Genomic DNA, 19134 nt, shown 5'->3' on the forward strand with positions numbered 1-19134 from the left:
TACACCAGCACAGCAGCTGATTGACCTGCAAAAAACTCCACACGGCCACTCACCATGAAAGACGAAAAGCATCAGATTCAAGAGAAACAGATAAAGAGCAGTGCCATGATCACATGAACACATGTTGAGAGGACAGAAAGCAGGCTACACCAGGCACTGGTTACATTTCTCAAGACCCAAGACAGCAAAGATACTTTTAAAACTTGCGTGGTTATAAGAATTTACACGATCAGCATAAGTTCTCAAATACTGACCAAGGCCTTTATTTTCCTGAACTGCAGAGAAACCTTTGTCTCAAACAGCCTTATATTAAATCAGACTTTCCCCCCTAATTTCTTATGTTATATAGCTAAATAAATGTGTTATATTTGATCATATCTTCGTAGAAAGAAGCCTTCCTGTTTTAATTGGCTGTTAATGCAAACCTAACCTAATACATCCTCCAGTAATGTACGTTTCCACAGCACTAATTCCATCAGTAACAACAGACTCATGACACACTCACCAGTCTGTTTTTAACCAATTTGCAGCAGAAAGTGTTGATTTTCATTGTTAGGTTGACACAAAATGAAAGAACAGCAAAGTAGAAGCAAATAGAATGAAGTGATGATTAAACACAGTAGCGTGGTGAGTACATGACTCTGTTGTACTGATGGAATTAGTGCTGTTGAATTGTACATTATACTAAATGTATCATGTGAGCCATTATAATGCAGGTAATTCCACACCCCTCAATCTTATTTACTTGCCTTTTTTATGGACCAGCCTTTATTTGTTCATACCAGATACCCCCATGTATTATCAGAGATTTATTTAAATACCATTTACTGTATCTCATCTAAGGATAGATACAAGCCTACTATATTTTAGTTCCTGGTTTATTTGATGCTGCCTCTGTTTGCTGTTAATGCAAACTCACTACTTACTGCTGATTTTTTACTTTAAAAACCTTCCAGTTTGGCACAATCCCTTCACTTCCTTTTTATTGTGGCTTTTATTGTGATACATTTTCAGATTATGTTTTATTACCAGCAGCAAAGGACAGAAAATTAGAATCACTACACTTCAGAATCACAAACAATACCTTAACTTCATTAGTGAGTGAGAAACATGATCCTGAATGCACCATGAGTCAATACAGCAGAGATAATTTCATCAACAAATATGAATTTTATGTCAATTGAGAATAATTATAAGCTTTTACATATACATTCAGAATTAAATTCCACACTTTTGCAAGCCAGTCAGATAAAAATAAACTACAGGTGGTTCTATATCATAATGACCAAGATTTTCACTTCATAAAAAAGCTAATTTATACATTGTACATGTTCTTAAAATACAATCATTCCTAACTCTCCAATTCTCTTCACAACATCTCTTAGCTAATGTCTTTAAAATGCATTACATATAAAAACACACAGTCCTAGTTAAAGTACAGATGATGACTTCAGGATACGCATCTTCATTTTGTTACAGTGAAACATTCACTGAAGATATTCTGAAACTCAACATACAGTTGATCATAGGTCAACAATATAACATACACTGATGATGCTAATGGATCCATTCATGTTTCTTGCAACTTACTGTACATGCAAAAAACAAATTTGTGTTATTAAGTACATTAAGGGATGAGCTGCAGTGCACAAATATAAATAAAGAAGGACATATTTGTGTAGATTGAAGGTTTGTTGAGATCTTCAGTCTCAACTCTGAGAATGTACTGTTTCTGTCAGTGGGGAGAAGAGGTTATTTCACCAACATGTTTCTTAAAAATAGTTGCATTCATGAGCTCCCTTTTGTCCCTTCATTTATTGTAGTGATGGATTCTTCTCTGAGACTATGTAGTGAAACAACATTCTCCAAATCCACCCATAGTGCAGACTCTTTTATCAAACCACCTTACAGTAGCCTGATCATAAAGCAAAGGTATTAAATACATTTTAAAATTAGGTACAAATATCATGCCTTCCTGCGTTTTGCGTCCTGAGTTTTGGAGTTTTGCTTTTTTGTGTTGGACTTTATAGCTGCTTGGAATCTGTTTCCCACTTCTGCTCAGTGGATACCTGTTAAATGAATCTTACCTGCAGAATCAAAATATTTGTACTCCATTGATTCTGGCAGCTACAGTTCTGTGGATGGAGTGATCCAGTCTCTGAGTACTTATTAAATATAAAACTAGTGGTATTCCCTATTTTACACTGAGATTATTCCATGGCAGCAGACAGGACTTGTTCAAATAAATCACCAGTTGTAAAATGAATTATAAATAATGCTCAGAACCGTCACATGATAAGAATAAATCTGCATACAGATCACTCCTGCATGTCTGATGTATGTTTGGCTGGAAAAAAAAGCAACACAGACTCTGGGTCACAAAGGAAAATGACAGCATGAGGTCAAAGACGAACAAAGACAATGTTAACATGCCTGGCGTTTGTTTCTCTCCCAGCCTGGTCTGGGTGTGGCGATCACCTTGTACTTGGCCGGCTGGAGGACCACACCAAACTTGCCCTCCAGACTGGGCAGAGAGTGGCCTGGTGGGACAGAGAGGGTGAAGCGCTGCAGGATCCAGGACAGGAAGAGGAAGAGCTCCATCTTGGCTAACGCCTCGCCCAAACACACCCTGATCCCGGCACCAAAGGGCAGGTAGCTGGACGAAGGGATGATCAGACCTGTGCCGTCACTGTTCAAGAACCGACCTGCAAAGGAGGAACATGGGAATCACAATTACTTAACACAGGTAAAATGACAAGCATGGTTCTTGGAAGCCTCTCAATTCCATTGCACTGAATGAATAAGCAACAAAATGGAAAGCTCTTATCTTAAAGTCATACTAGTCATATCTCTATTATTATTATTGTCGTTGTTATTACTGTTGTTATTATGCTTCTCTGTCTCTCTCCCCCTCCCTCCTTCTTTTTCTCTCAACCCAACTCGTCAAAGCAGATGGCCGCCCACCTAGAGCTGGATTCTGTTTGAGGTTTCTCCCTGTTAAAGAGGAGTTTGTCCTTGCTGCTGTTGCCAAGTGCTGCTCATGGGCGAATGTTGGGTCTGTAAATTAAAGAGTACAGTCTAGACCTGCTCTATGTGAAAATGCCCTGAGATAACTTTTGTTGTGATTTGGTGCTATATAAATAAAATTGAATTGAATTGAATTGAATTAAAGGGCCAGTTCATCTTATTTCAAAAGTACCAATACAAACATGTAAAATACTCAAGTAAAAGTATTTAAAGTATTTAAAATTCTACCTAAGCAAAAGTACAAAAGTATTATCAGCAAAATGGAATTAAAGTATCACAACTACTAATACTAGTTCTACAGAACAATGGCCATGACTGGCATGTTATTACATATTACATAATAGATTGTTAATACAGATGTATCAGTGTGTAAGCAGCATTGTGCGTTGTAGTTGCTTGACGTGTAGCTAGTTTGAACTAATGTAGACTCAGAGAATACAATATAACTTAGCAGTCAGGCTGTCCAAAGGGTCACAAGATAAAGATTTCAGACAAGATTTCAAACTCCACCAGCCAAGAGCCATCTGCACCTTTATTGAAGAAATGTAAACTTTTGTTATAATATTTTCGGTAAATACTCTTCTAACGTGTGTTTATGTTCATATATCACAGGCAGAACCTTCCAGATACATTTCATAATATTTTCCTTTTATCGTCAGACATTCACTCTTATTCAATGAGGCGATCAAAGGACTTTCATTTACCTTATTGTCACACTTCCAATCATCAATTTTTATTAATCAAATTCTCTGGAATTCACTAAGTACAACTTTGAAGTCATCATCCTTTTAAAGTGACATTTAAAACACATTTAAAAAAAAAAATCTTTTATCTAAACAGAATTTTGTGACTGGGCCTGTATGCACATTTAAAGTGTTCAAATTTCTGTTTTGATTATTTTTTCTTTTCTTTCTTTTTCTCTTATTTACTGCTATACATGGTTTTTTTTGTCTATTTTATGTTATATTGTTTTATGACTCAGTATGTTTTTAATGACTTGTTGAAATGAAGGGGACGACTTTGTATAAGCCCTTCACGCTTCCTTCCTCTCCTGCACAATTTAACATAATTTTTTACTGTGTAATATTTTATTGTAACCTTTGTGCAAATAAAATAAGAGAAATAAAGAATAAAATAAAAATGAACGTTTAATATGACAAACTATGAATGTCTGGACATTTGTTACTAAGTTTCATAATTCCTCAACATGTTTAGTTACCCAGAGTTGTAATCTTCTCAGGGTTGAACTATAATGAAACGGGCTCAGTTGAGTGCAGTCTATAAACAGTCATGTTATGTCCATAATAACAATGGAGGTGTCAGTGACCTGTCAGAAATGGGCCCCTCCTTATAATCATCATTAATCATGTTATTTATTGAGTTCAACAATAAGACTTTTTCCAGGATAAAATATGATACATGGAACAGAAGTTGATTCTCACCAGGGTCAAAGAGCTCGGGGTTTTTCCATTCTTTCTCATCATGGTGCAGAGACCACAGGTTGATAATGACTCGGGTTCCTTTTCTCACTGTGAAATCCCCGATGCTACAAAGAGGCACACACACAGAGGTGAGACTATAGGAACAGTGTTCCATGAGGTTTCATGTGGGCAGGTTATGGTTAGGGTTGTCTTCTGTGAAAGAAAGTAAATAATGAGTCCAGTGCATCAGTATAACTGGTCGTCTGACCAGTTACTGGTCAGTTGCTTCCATCCTGTCAGAGGTGAATGTCTCTGAATGAGTGTACCTGGTGTCACTGAGGGCCACATGGGGGATGAGCAGAGGGGCCACAGGGCGGATCCGTAACAACTCCCTGATGGTGGCCTCTAAGTAGGGCAGACTGCCTCTGTCACTGAGCTGGGGGGACCGGTCCCCCCCCACCTTACTGTCCAGCTCCTCCTGGATACTCCTCTGCACCTGAACACATGGACACACACACACTCAGACATCCTTAACCTGCACATTATTTTAATGAAATATTCATGTACATGTGTTTTTGTCTTATCCATCAGGGGGTTGAGGTTTGGGTATCACAAACACATGATTCATAGAATTTTCCAAGTCCCTGGGTTTGTCTGAATTTCAGACTTTTCTATATTATTTTTGGCATTTTCCTCTTTATGGGATGGTGGACAGTGTGGATGCAGGTAATAATGTTAATAGAGTTTCCTTAGAGCAGCATCTAGTGGACATTAAAGTAACTGTAACTTATGGCATTTTGCATTAGCTTTTCCAATTGGTCAAGCTTGTAAAGTCAAACAAGTTCCAACTTTAAAACTGCCAAAAAAGTGTTAACAGTCACTGTAAACACACTTTAGAGCAATAATATGTCACAGGTGTACTCTGCTACAGGTAGAGTGTGTCTGTATGGTTAAATGAAGGCTGACGCCTCTGCTGCTCCAAGCCTAACCTGTGGGTGATGGATGAGGTAAGTGACAGCCCATCTGAGCACAGTGGTGGTGGTTTCCACGCCAGCTCCGAAGATGTCTCCCACAGTCATAAGGAGGTGGTCGTCACTGAGGCCCACAGACTCTGCACCGATCTCTGCTGTGTTGTTGTTCTCAGCGCTGCGCTTGGCTCTGAGCAGGGCGTCCAACAGGTCTCTCTGCACATGGTCACTGTAGTCTGCCTGGGAGGGACACCATGTTCATTTACAGTGCACACACAAGCATAGGATATATTATATTTCATGGGATTTGCATTTAGCAGATAGACCTACTTGCTGTAGTAAAATATGTGAGTATATAAGTGCAATAATAATCCTTAAAAAATCCTATTTTATCAGATCAGTTTTTTAATAACTTTTGAATTCCTATTACTGGATTATACACCATTAGACAAAAATGTCCTCACTAAATGTCTATCTGATAGTGCTGTAGATAAATTTAAGGAAGCAATTCCGTCAGTACTGAATTCACTGCCATGTCTCAATACTACAGAGGACTCTTATGTTAACTTTAGTCCCTCCCAAATTGATAATCTTATTGATAGTGCTGCAGGCTTACTAAGACAAACACTCAACTCCATCGCCCCCTTAAAAAAGAAGAGGTTAGCTCCATGGTATAACTCCCAAACCCGCAAATTAAAGCAAACATCGCGAAAATTTGAAAGGATTTGGCGTTCCACCAAAGTAGAAGAATCTCGCTTAGTCTGGCAAGATAGTCTTAAAACATATAGGAAGGCTCTCTGTAATGCCAGAGCCGCCTATTACTCAGCATTAATAGAAGAGAATAAAAACAGCCCTAGGTTCCTTTTCAGCACGTTGGCCAGGCTGACAAAGAGTCATAACTCTATTGATCCATGTATTCCTATAGCTCTCAGTAGTAACGACTTTATGAGCTTCTTTAATGATAAAATTCTAACTATTAGAGACAAAATTAACCACCTCCTGCCCTCAACAGGCACCGTTCTCTCCCCAAACACAGGCACCTTAGAAACAGCAGTAAATCCAGACATATATTTGGACTGTTTTTCTCCAGTAGACTTTCCTGAACTAACTTCAATGATTTGTTCAGCTAAACCATCAACCTGTCTCTTAGACCCCATCGCAACTAGGCTGCTTAAGGAAGCCTTACCCTTAGTGAGCACTTCTTTACTAGATATGATCAATCTGTCTTTAGTAACAGGCTATGTACCACAGTCCTCTAAAGTAGCTGTAATTAAACCTCTTCTTAAGAAGCCTACTCTTGATTCAGGTGTTTTAGCCAATTATAGACCTATATCTAACCTTCCATTTCTATCCAAGATCCTTGAGAAAGCAGTCTCTAATCAGTTATGTGACTTTCTACATAACAATAGTTTATTTGAGGATTTTCAGTCAGGATTTAGTGCACATCATAGCACAGAGACAGCACTGGTGAAAGTCACAAATGACCTCCTTACTGCATCGGACAAAGGATTTGTCTCTATACTTGTCCTGTTAGATCTTAGAGCTTCATTCGACACAATTGACCATCAAATCCTTTTGCAGAGACTGGAACATTTAATTGGCATTAAAGGAACTGCATTAAGCTGGTTTAAGTCCTATTTATCAGACCGATTTCAGTTTGTACATGTTAATGATGAATCCTCCGTGAAGGCAAAAGTTAGACACAGAGTTCCACATGGTTCTGTGTCTGGACCAATACTATTCACCTTGTATATGCTTCATTTAGGTAATATTATTAGGAAACACTCCATAAATTTTCATTGTTACACAGATGACACCCAATTATATTTATCAATGAAGCCAGATGAACCCAATCAGTTAAACAAACTCCAAACATGCCTTAAGGACATAAAGACCTGGATGACCTGCAATTTTCTACTACTAAATTCAGATAAAACTGAAGTTATTGTGCTTGGCCCTAAACACCGTAGAAACACATTATCTAATGATATAGCTACTCTGGATGGCATTACCCTGGCCTCCAGCACCAACGTAAGGAATCTGGGAGTTATCTTTGATCAGGATATGTCCTTTAACTCCCACATAAATCAAATTTCGAGGACTGCCTTTTTTCACTTACGTAATATCACAAAAATCAGGCACATCCTGTCCCTAAAAGATGCGGAAAAACTAGTTCACGCATTTGTTACTTCTAGGCTGGATTATTGCAATTCCTTATTATCAGGCTGCCCTAACAAGTCTCTAAAGACTCTCCAGCTGGTCCAGAATGCAGCTGCACGTGTTCTGACTAAAACTAGAAAAAGAGACCACATTTCTCCCATTTTAGCTTCACTACATTGGCTTCCTGTAAAATCTAGAATAGAATTTAAAATCCTTCTCCTAACTTACAAAGCCCTTAATGGTCAGGCACCATCATATCTTGAAGAGCTCATAATACTGTATTAACCCACTAGAACACTGCGCTCCCAGTATGCAGGCTTACTGGTGGTCCCTACAGTCTCTAAAAGTAGAATGGGAGGCAGAGCCTTCAGTTATCAGGCTCCTCTTCTATGGAACCATCTACCGGATTCAGTCCGGGGTGCAGACACCCTCTCTATGTTTAAGAGTAGGCTTAAAAGTTTCCTTTTTGATAAAGCTTATAGTTAGGGCTGACCAGGCTCGCCTTGGATCAGCCCTTAGTTATGCTGCTATAGGCCTAGACTGCTGGGGGACTTCCCATGATGCACTGAGCTCCTCTCTCCTCCTCCTCCTCTCCATCTGTATGCATTCATGTAACATCAATGCATGTCACTAACTTTGCTTCTTCCCCGGAGTTTTTTGTGCTTTCTCATCTCACAGGAAAACCTGAGTCCCGGGCCGAACCTTCGCGGTCCTTCACAGTCCTGATGGCATCCTTCCCTGTCTGTTGATGCTTGTGTTTGTTGTTGTTTGTTGTTGTCATTGTTTTTCTTCTGTCTCCCCTCCCCCTTTCCCTCTCTCTTTCTCTCTCTCAACCCAACCGGTCAAAGCAGATGGCCGCCCACCAAGAGCCGGGGTCTGCTTGAGGTTTCTACCCGTTAAAGGGGAGTTTTTCCTTACCGCTGTCGCCAAGTGCTTGCTCATGGGGGAATTGTTGGGTCTCTGTAAATTAAAGAGTACGGTCTTGACCTGCTCTATGTGAAAAGTGCCTTGAGATGACTTTTGTTGTGATATGGCGCTATATAAATAAAAATTGATTGATTGATTGATTGATTTTCAGCACGGTTCTTATATTTTTTAATAAGAATGTTCAAGATTTTTAAGAAGGAACCAAGAAGTTAGAGAGTTGGGTAAACTTTGTAAATGGACAGAAACCCTTTTAATCCCAAGTATATATTGATTTATTATTGTAACATCCCCTTTTTAGTATTGTATACTTGCCTCTGGTTTACAACTACACAAAGACTTTTTTAAAATTATTTTTTAGAGAAAATAAAGTATTGTCTGGACACATGGTGCTGCTGAAATGGTTAAATAGGGTTTCAAAAGTTGCAGGTCACATTTCAGCTAATAACCATGAAAATAAATGTATTTGTTGATGTGACATTAAGAGCAGAGGTTTTCACTAGATTTTCAGGAGAAAAATGATTCTTGGTCTCAATAGTGACAGCACAGTGTACAGAATTAGTGAGAAGCTGCATACCTTGTGTTCGTCATATCTCTTCTGTAGAAGATTGTCTCTGATTGAAACACACTGCTTTAGAAGACGCAGGTCTGCATTGGGAAAAATCTGTGACAGAGAAAGGCCTGAATCAGAGGACTGATTTGTTTGATATAATGAGTGTACATGTTTTCATTACACATTGTAATGTGAATATGACTAGCAGAATCATTATATACAGTATTCTCAGCCTTATATTTCTTGTTTGATTCTAGGTTGAGATGGAGGGTTGTATTAGCTTAAAAATATCTCCATTTGCTACACTCATGAATCATGACAAAATACAAGAGTTTTCTGGGATTTATGGGAAATATGGTCTTATACCACTGAAACAGACATCAGTAGTAATTAAGTGTTAATTATCCTGACAAAACCACATGGATATTTGAAAAATACACAAGATGAATCTTTAATTATGTTCCTAATCCGTCCTGCTTATTGCTTCATTCTCCTTAATGTTTGTGTTTATCTACCTGTAACCAGGGGAAGATGTCCACTGGGCTGTCTTTGGCCACAGTGTCCACGATGCCCTGGCTGTAGTGCAGCATGGCCTCAAATTCGGGGTCTCCTCTGTGGTAAGATGAGTTGAAGCAGAGTGAACAGATGACATTTGTGACAGCCCGAGTGAGCTCAGGAGACAAATCCAGGGCCAGTCCAACAGCTGCTGCCTCAAACAGGATGGAGCACAGAGACTGGGCCTCTGCACAGACTGAGTAGGACAAAGGGGACACACCATCTTCAGTTACTGATGTGTTAAATACCTTCTCTCGAAATCAAAGTCTGTGTCATAGAGCTCCATTGTTGTCCCCAACTATTAAAACACATCAATGAGCCACACTGCTGCCCTGGGTGACATGTTCCGTCATTACCATGAGCACACACACTGTAGTTTAGTTTGACTCAGTCCCACATACACTGCACCAAATATGTATTAATCCGCCGCTGAGAATAGTCCTCAACAAATGCCCTATTTCCTTCTGTTTGAGCAATGTTTGTTAAAAAACTACCAGCTGTTTGGGAAATTATTGAGCCTTTTTTTAACTAAAACTTTTTCAATAGGAAGCAATAGTTTGGAGTGTCACAAACAGGGTAGAGAAGTAAGAAAGTACTGAGACATGGATTAACACATTGTTGGTTTGGGTCATGGGATTTTCATGGGATTTGTTGAGGAGAAGAAAAATATAGTTTAAGGGTTCCTACACTAAATAGCCCCATATGTGGACAGAGTAAATGCACAGGGAGCAACACATGAAATTAATCTACATTTCAAATGTATTTTTTTGCTGCCTACCTGCCATCAAATGAATCTGAGAACATGCAGGGGCTTTAATGGGTTTGTTTTTCCCAGGCACACAATAAAACACTTCTCTGCATGCAACTAACGTTATGTCCAAAGAGCTTTAGCTTGCCTCATTGCATAGAGCATTATTAATGCAACCTTATTTTGGCAGGCGTAATGTATCTTAAAAACTGTAAAGTTTCAGGTATAAATCCTGAATTGAAAGACTGTATAGACTGTATACACAAAGCCCCCCCCCCACTGTCTTCCTATGCATGTCTTGCATCCAGCCAAAATTTAATTCAATTCCCCAGTGAACACACAGCTGAGCAGGTAGAATTTGATTCCGCTATAGTTCCATCATCATTATTGTACAGACAAGAATCACATCACATATTAATTCACACAGCACAATAGTCATATCATCATTTCTGAAAAAAGCAGAATGCTCAGTGGTAGAATGATGTACAGTTTTAAATTGCAGATGATAATGTCAAATTTTAAAGGGCTAGTTCACCCAATTTTAAAGGGCTAGTTCATCCAATTTTAAAGGGCTAGTTCACCCAAATTGTAACAGTTTTTACTGAGACTTTTGTCTTTGGTAGAAACTAACTCTATGAAAACTCTTCACAGTAAAAAATGTGGATTATCCACAGCAACTGGAAAATGCTTCTAGAAAAACATAGCTGCTGAGCTGTAATCTATGAGGCATGTACTGTATAAAACCAGTATAACATGAAGTGAGAGGAGCAGTGTTGTTAGAAGTGTAGAATGAACTGTACTCACTGATCTTCTCGATGGAGGCAGAGCCTTCTCCAAACATGCACAGAGCTCCATGGACTATTTTCCTGTGGAACCTCCAGGTAGCACTGTAGTCTCCAAAGGCGATGTCTTTCCCATCTCGGGTCAGAACATCTGTGGTTACCTCCATCACACATAGGACAGGGTGGAAAAACCAGAAAACATAAATGTCTACAAAAAAGGTGGTGCACATACTATAACTGCTTCTGCTAAAATGATGAAGACAATGAAGAAGAGGTATACCCACAGTTCTAGGTCTCCCAGCAAATATCTTTCCCTTCTTCAGCAGGACTTCTTTGGCATGTGTGTGCTGGTTGACAATGATGACATTGTAGGAGCCCATCTTCAGAGAGTATGTCTGTCCGTATTTCTCCTGCAGCTCCTTGAAAAGCACATGAGGCGGGTGTGAGCTTCGCAGACTGAGCAGACTGCCAATAAGGGGGAGTGATGGGAGGTGGGGAGGTACTTGGGTGCCATGTGGGGACATCCTGAGCTTCAGCTGCAACACTAACAAAGCAAGGCACATGACCAAAAGCACACACAGGCACAGAAACCAAGCCATATCTGCAGCGGAGGGCCCTGAGGGGTCTGGCTCAGCGGAGGCCAAGCATTACTGAGAGGAGCTGTGCAAGAAGGCTCTGAGCTGCAGCAGGGCCACCGTTTTATGCTGCTCTTTCAATGCCACATCCTTGACTCTGAATGTTTTAAGCCCTCCCAATTTAAACAAGATAAGACAATACATGATTCACTGAACATCTCAATATACTGTACATGGACACTGTTAAAGTGTAATCAGCAGTGGGGGAAAGTAACTATTTAGCATACATTATGGTAGTGAAGTACAATTTTGTGGTACTTGTACTTTATATGTATATGTATTTATATGTATTTTGACTTTCTTTCATTTTCCTTTACATTTCCACTCCATTTACATTTATCTGACAGATATGGTTCATTTTTACTTTGCAGGTTACATAAAAAAACATATGATCAGTTTATAAAGCATGATACATTGGTATATATTAAGCCACCCAACCATATATAAAAGAATTAAATCAGCCCCAAGTCAAACAACTGCTTAAATACATAACACAATAATATGATATATAATCATGAAAGGGGTAATTTTGCATAATGAGTAGCCTACATTAGTATTGATGGTTAAGAAGTAGTTGAGGTTGAATTCAGGACTTTTACTTGTAGTGGAGTATTTTTTTACACCGTGGTATTTCTACTTTTACTCAGGTTAAGGATCTGAATGATTTTTTCACCGTTATAGAAGTTTTTACTGTATACTTTTATTTTCCCATATAATCTATAGTAGCGCAAAATATTATTCAGAAATATCATGCATAGTTTACATATGCCTATTTATAGTTAAAATGTAACAATTTACTTTCAAACATACATTATGAGAGTCTATAGTCTATGCAATCGCCAGTCTACAAAGATATATCTATATAGATGTATCTTTCATAACTGTCAGAATGCGTCTTAAACCGCATTCTGACAGTTTAAAGTGTGAAGTGAAACAAATAGCGGACGCGGTGCTGTGTATATTGTCCCTGCCCACGCACCGTAGCTAGCCAAACAGAAAATGGCTTCAGCAGAGTCTCAGCCGCGGTTTGGTCAGTCTGTCAAAGGCTTATTATCCGATAAAGTGGGCTCTTGTAGCGGGGATGTGATCGCACTGACCCGCCAGGTGCTGAAGGGATCCCGCAGCCAAGAGGTAAAACCCCAAAGTAACGTAAAGCGTTAACTAGCAGCTTCATTAAAAGAGCTAACAGAGCAACCGGAACACCGACAGGACAATTCAAAACAGAGCTGTCCCACTAACTGTCCCAGCCAATATAATCCCCAACGACTCCAACAGTACGACTTCATGTGGAGAAATGAGCTTTAGTTTTTATTTTGGTTAACTTGATACTGCTAATGCAGATTTAGTCGTATGATTTCATTTGTCATGTAGCTCGTTGGCCTCGATGAAGGCGTTTAACGCTTAGTTAGTGAAGGTGTGTTGCAATAATATTTCTAATAAATACAAGCAAACACAAATAACAAACTATACTCAGTGCTGAATATGAAGTGACAGCTGGACACCTGTCCATCATCAGCTGTTCACATAGACTGTTGGTTGTAACTGACGTCACCAAAGCTAAAACCAACTGAACAGAAAATGAATTCGCAGCTATATTAAGAATCTGTAAATCGTTTAAGTCATTTTCAAGCAGAAAATCCCAGATTCCTGGTTCCACCTTCTCAGTGGGGACAACGTGCTGCTATCTTTGACTTATGTGATATTAAACTGAATATCTTTGTGTATGGAACTGACAGTGTGAAGACATCAGCTTGGTTAAAAAACTGTGTGACATTTTAGAGATCAAATGATGAATTGATTATTTATTTTTTCTTCAAGCTTCTTGGGCAAGCAGCCAGAAATATGGTTATCCAGGAGGACGCCATCCTGCACTCAGAGGATGTAAGTATCCAGCCCTGTTTAACACGGCACGGGGGGGGGACAAAATATTGGAAACTCTATTCAGTATCAAGGAAGACAACAGCGCCACAATCTACAGTCTCAAAAACTATGGAGTCATATCAACACCGCTCTAAGAGAGTCTCAATTACATTACATTATAAAGGGTTTTTCTCATTTTCTGGTCACTGAGTGTTTGTGACACTTACATGATGTAATAAAAGGTAAAGTTATGTGCTCTCATTTGTGGGATAATTCACACAATTCAACATGGTTATCATCTGTCTTCCAGAGTCTGAGAAAAATGTCCATCATCACCACACATTTACAATATCAGTGAGTATTGACTACCTGTTGCTGTTCATGTGTAAAAATATGTCAAACTGTGGAAGTTAAATACTGAAACTGTCTGTCTGTCACTCAGGCAGGAGGCCATCCAGAAGAAGTAAGTCTAAACTCTCCACTGTTTGTTCTTTAGTAGAAACATCTTACATCACTGTCTCAACAGTAAGCCATAACACAAGCTGATGACGTTGCACTGACTCTCATGTGTTGGCAGTGTGGAGCACTCTAAAAACCTGCAGGACCAGCTGAGACACCTACTGAAGTGACAGAGCAGAAGACACGGAGCCTTCATCAGACGATGACGTGCTAATCAACGCTGTCTCAGCAGGATTCCATAGAGTCTAACATTGGACCACATGGATAATCTGCCATATTTTTACTTTATAACATACTGTTGGAACTGTCACTGGACTTATGTGGGACTCATTTAAGCAGTTTGAAAGGGAAGTTCCGCTCTGTATCAAACACAGTGCCTTGCTCATGGGCAAAGATCCCCAAGATGTTTTCTTGAGTTTCCTCTGTTTTTATCAGTTGTATTCAATCTATTTATTAAAGACCTTGTCAATGTCACCTTTATCTGTATTCTGCTCCTCATAATGCCACCCTGTGAAACAAATCAAACAGCACATCACTGCAAAGAGCAGTAACATACCTTCATTTCTCAATTAGAGGCCCCCAGCGGCAAAGAGAACCAGGCCTATATTTGCAACAGACATATATTTCTATTTCCCCTGTTCCCCAGTCCTCCATGTTGAACTGCTGTCTTGATAAATTCAGTATAATGTCCTTTTCTACTAATAACTAAGCACTAATTCCTTTAGTGCAGCAAGAGTCACTAAATTTACCACGTGAACTGTACAAATGTTTGTTTTTTTTAAACCCGATTGTATTTGTTTTTGTTGGCTATGAGAATTTACAATAATGTCTGAAATGCACAGAGAATTGGAACGCTATTCTTTTTTTTTGTTTATTTGTTGTTTATTAATATTATTTTTTATCCAGATCCAATTGCTACTCACTTCAGGTCACTTCATGTATTAAAACGTGTAAGTGGTAAGGGATTTCATTGTGCATATATTCATCTCTGCTCTTTAGGTTTTGAGAGAACAGTAATGAAACCAGGAGATATTTCACCACTCTTGTAGAAGATGAATAACAATTCATGGCCCCTGTGTTTCAAGGATGGAGCAGATCTAAGTGTGCACTGCAGGAAGATGTACAAATAATCACGTGTAGAAACACCAGCTTAAGCTCTATATGGTGGAGTCAATGTACTTCCAGTTCTGAGTTGCACACCTAGTTTTACCCAAATATACCTGCTTGCAAGTCTAGTTAAATGCATTTAAATTATGCATTAAAATCAATGTTATATCAATATTAAGTTATTAACTGATTATAATTAAAGATGGAGAGGGTATAATTATTCCAGTGGTACACTCCAAACTCCAGTCTGCTGTCAGCCAACATAAAATGAAAAGTTATCAAACATTTTCTACATGAAACTAATATTTCTTCATGAAGCTGAGAGAGTGCTTTGTTAGCTGCATGGTCAGCTCAGACTCATGATAAGGAGCAAAGGGACAAACTTATCAGTAGCCTGAAGGGCAAACAGCTGCTTGGCCCTGACAGTGTCCCTGAGACCATGCTGCTGAGTCTTGTGCATGTGTGCAACAGCATGAGCTGGCTGAGGGCAGATAGTTCACAACACTTATACAGCGGACATACTGGCCTTCCCTGAGTCAGCTAGTCAATTCAATCTGTGTAAGAATGAAGAGTGATACATAGTTTTAGAATTATAATGGCTACAGAGATTAATATCAAGCTATTCATTAGGGATGTGCAGAGGGCCCAGTATTTGTATCTGTATTTGTTGAAGCAGCAAAATTATTTGTATTTGTATTGAAGTAAAAGTGGAAAGAGGCTTAAAAATCCTGTTTTTGTATTTATTATGCTTTTAATTTTAGAAAATCAAAGTGTTACAATAAGTGTTCATGAATAAACTACCCTATGAAGGAGGTCCCCACACCAGGTCTTGAACTGGAGTCTCCCAGATCATAGACGACTCTGCTGACTACTGAGCTAAAACTTTATTCATTGACTCATTGCAGACAGACCTCTACCTATTTATACACCCATAACACAGAGACAGCACACCATGTAACATGTAGTAGAACTTCAAACGTGATTCTTGCTTTGCACTTTTCATTTATTGTCTATTTTTTACAACCTAACTTTGTGGACAGGAGAAGGGGAACAACAGGTTATGGAGAGTCTCTTGGGACTTACCCCTGATAGATGTAACAGTGGAGCAGAGGAGAGAGACTGAGATATGTGTAACCGACCTGCAAACTGGTATCTGACATGTTTTTTTTTTCTTCCCAAAAACAAATAATTTTTAAAATATTTGTATGAAACAAATATTTCTATAAAACCCACTGTTTGTGCTTTGCCGAGTAATATATTTGTATTCGGGCACATCAATAGAAATATATAACAGTTAATACAGCTAACTTCTGTGTCATATTTTGGGGATGTTGGTGAGACCCTCATCACAACACTCAGACTCAGACTCCTGACTTGAGTCCTAAATGCAACACCTGACCAGTACACTGAAGATCAAAATAGAATTTTTGTATAGTATGTATGTTTTTCAAATATATGCATCGTCACTTCAAACACACTCTTCCTTCTGTCTTTAATACTTATTACATTCATCTTCATCAACATGCATCTTCAAAAACTTCAAATGCTCCATTTTTATTTAGATTCGTAAGTTACAATTGAGTTTGTTCAGGTCATTGTGTTATTGTTCGCTCCTGAAATGTGATGTTTTCGCCTCAATAGGAGCTGCACATTTAGCTTTGTGGCTTTACCTGCACATCAGTCATGTGCTTTTACCAGTTTGAATTTCACCCTGATCACCCTGACCTTTTGTATTCATTGAGCAAACATAAAAACCTTTAAAACTTCAAAACCCTTCAAAACTGCACACAGTCAAACGTTTGAGAGAGAGCTGACCTCTGTCCTGACAAATGGAGGACTCGGGAGGATTTTGTGCTCAGTATTTGCCTGCAGCCTGTATCAAACCCTCCTCCAATGTGTGGATGCGTCCCCACTCAGGCACAGCACTGACCCTGTCAGGTGGATTAAGGCCCTGTGTGCTGCCAGGCCATTTCCAGCTGCTGTCTTAAACCTTGAGTGTAAATGATGTTCTTCCCCCACGACAGCACGTCATCTTATCAAAGCCCCGAGGTCTCTGACAATGCAGGTCCAGGGACAACAGCTCATCAGGGAAAATCTCACATCTTCTGCCCCTTAGAAATCTACACACGTCATAATCTCAAGACAAAACATTGTGTGTGTGCCAGCCAGTCAGTCTACCAGCTATCCATCATTTCATGAAAATGAAAACTCATCATAAAGTGTCCAAGGTCCACCATGTGCCTCCAGAACAGCCTTAGGGCTCCTTGTCATAGATTCTCCAAGTGTGTGAACTCTGCTGCAGGGACGAACATCATTCTTCCAGAACATATTCCCTCATCTGGTGTTTTGATGACAGTGGTAGAGGTCGCAGCAAAATGTCCCTAAGGTGTTCAGCTGGGTTGAAATGTGGTGACTGTGAAGGCCATAACATATGATTCACATCATTCTCTAACGTGTTCTCTAACATTCACGTGTTTCCTTTAATTCTTCACTCATGTGTATATTCTCCTTTAAAAAAAGTCCTGCCCACCAAGAATTCACACTGAAAGCAATCAGGACACATAGCAGTTGAATTTTTCAAACGTAACCTGCCACTGGTTTGAGCAGCTCAAATGAAAATGAATTCTCCTCTGTTGTATTGAGGTAGAGGCAGAAACCTCAGAGACAGATATCTCAATACTGGGACAAATAAAACAAAAACTAACTGCATGAACAGAGGTAAAAGAGAATGGTTTTCTTCAGATTTGGGTGAACTGAACATTTAAATCCACATTCTTTCTGCTCTGAGGTCACAGAGGTAAACATTGAATGTATAAATCTAAGGCAGTATTATGATTTTTATATAATAATGTGGATTACACTAGAGCAAAGGGGGCAGAGAATAAAATGAGAAATTACAGTTTGTGAATCAACACTGTACCGTGAACTTAAAATCACTGCAGTTCAATTTTTACAAGCTTTCAGCTCCCTCTGCTGGGAACTTGTTGTTGTTGAGTGTACTATTAACCAAAACAAGTAAAGATCATTTACTTAAGTATAAGTCACAATATCAAAATGTGAAAAAACAAAACAAAAACTCGTGTAATTACATTTAAAAGTACAATGCAGTTAGGTACTAAATATAAAAGTACTGATTTTGCAGAATAGCACCTTACATAATGTTACAAATGTTAGTTTAGAAATCAGTCTTAAATGATGACTTCCTGGTAATTCATCAAGTCTGCAATTAAAAAGGTCAAACAGTTGTTCTTGTTTTGTTTTGTTTTCTCTAGAAGGTTAAGTGCTCAAACTGTGTATTGAAACAGTCCTTCACATGAATTAAATAAAAATATTTTTGTTATTGACAACAAATCCCATGAAATGACCAAAACCAACAACATATAAATCTACCTCTCATTGCTTTCTGATTGATCTAGTCCATGTTTCTCAGTTCCAAGCTCTTTGATATCTACTGATGATGTATATGTTTAGGGAAGGCTCATCAATATATATTTTCCTTTTTCTAAAAGGGCTCTTTAATTTTCTAAAACAGCCGGCCACTGTCGTTTTCAGCAAACATGGCACACAGGGTATTTGTTGGGGATTATTTTCAGCTGCCGATTAATCCACATTTGGTGTCACCCAGTTCAACAGTGTGGCTCATTGATGGACAGGTGACGTTCATGAGATATGGTTGACTATAAGAAATATGTAGACTATCACCAGCCTTATTTTATTGGAACTTCACTGAAAAGACTGAGTGAGTTAGGCTGGAGAAAGAAAAGCAGGAAGTCAATACAACAGTCCCTACAAGTCATTTTGCAGCAGGCAAAGTGTGCTATCATACTGCAGTCAGTGGGCCCACAGAGGGGCTGATCCATGTTATGTCTTCAGGCTGAGTCCAACTGGGCCTCATGTATACAGATGTGACCACCGGGTGCTCACCTGGGAGGTCC

At 39.0% G+C, this 19134-nt stretch overlaps 2 protein-coding genes across 2 annotated transcripts; one reads left to right on the plus strand and one right to left on the minus strand.

Moving 5' to 3' along the window:
* Positions 1-1147: 1147 nt before the first annotated feature.
* LOC122997279 (steroid 17-alpha-hydroxylase/17,20 lyase) lies at positions 1148-11822 on the minus strand. Its single transcript, XM_044373326.1, has 8 exons — positions 11423-11822; positions 11161-11299; positions 9569-9804; positions 9078-9164; positions 5438-5656; positions 4775-4944; positions 4470-4573; positions 1148-2705 (listed from the first exon to the last, which is right to left on the minus strand). Exons 1-8 carry the CDS (start codon positions 11735-11737, stop codon positions 2425-2427), a joined length of 1551 nt encoding a protein of 516 aa, XP_044229261.1. The 5' UTR covers positions 11738-11822; the 3' UTR covers positions 1148-2424.
* A 917-nt stretch (positions 11823-12739) lies between these two features.
* borcs7 (BLOC-1 related complex subunit 7) lies at positions 12740-14566 on the plus strand. The gene is made up of 5 exons (XM_044372816.1): positions 12740-12904; positions 13592-13654; positions 13944-13987; positions 14076-14096; positions 14211-14566. The coding sequence occupies exons 1-5, from the start codon at positions 12773-12775 to the stop codon at positions 14260-14262; spliced, it is 312 nt and encodes a 103-aa protein (XP_044228751.1). The 5' UTR covers positions 12740-12772; the 3' UTR covers positions 14263-14566.
* Positions 14567-19134: the final 4568 nt, after the last annotated feature.

The sequence above is a fragment of the Thunnus albacares genome, chromosome 14, assembly GCF_914725855.1.
Source record: "Thunnus albacares chromosome 14, fThuAlb1.1, whole genome shotgun sequence".
Taxonomy (NCBI): domain Eukaryota; kingdom Metazoa; phylum Chordata; class Actinopteri; order Scombriformes; family Scombridae; genus Thunnus; species Thunnus albacares.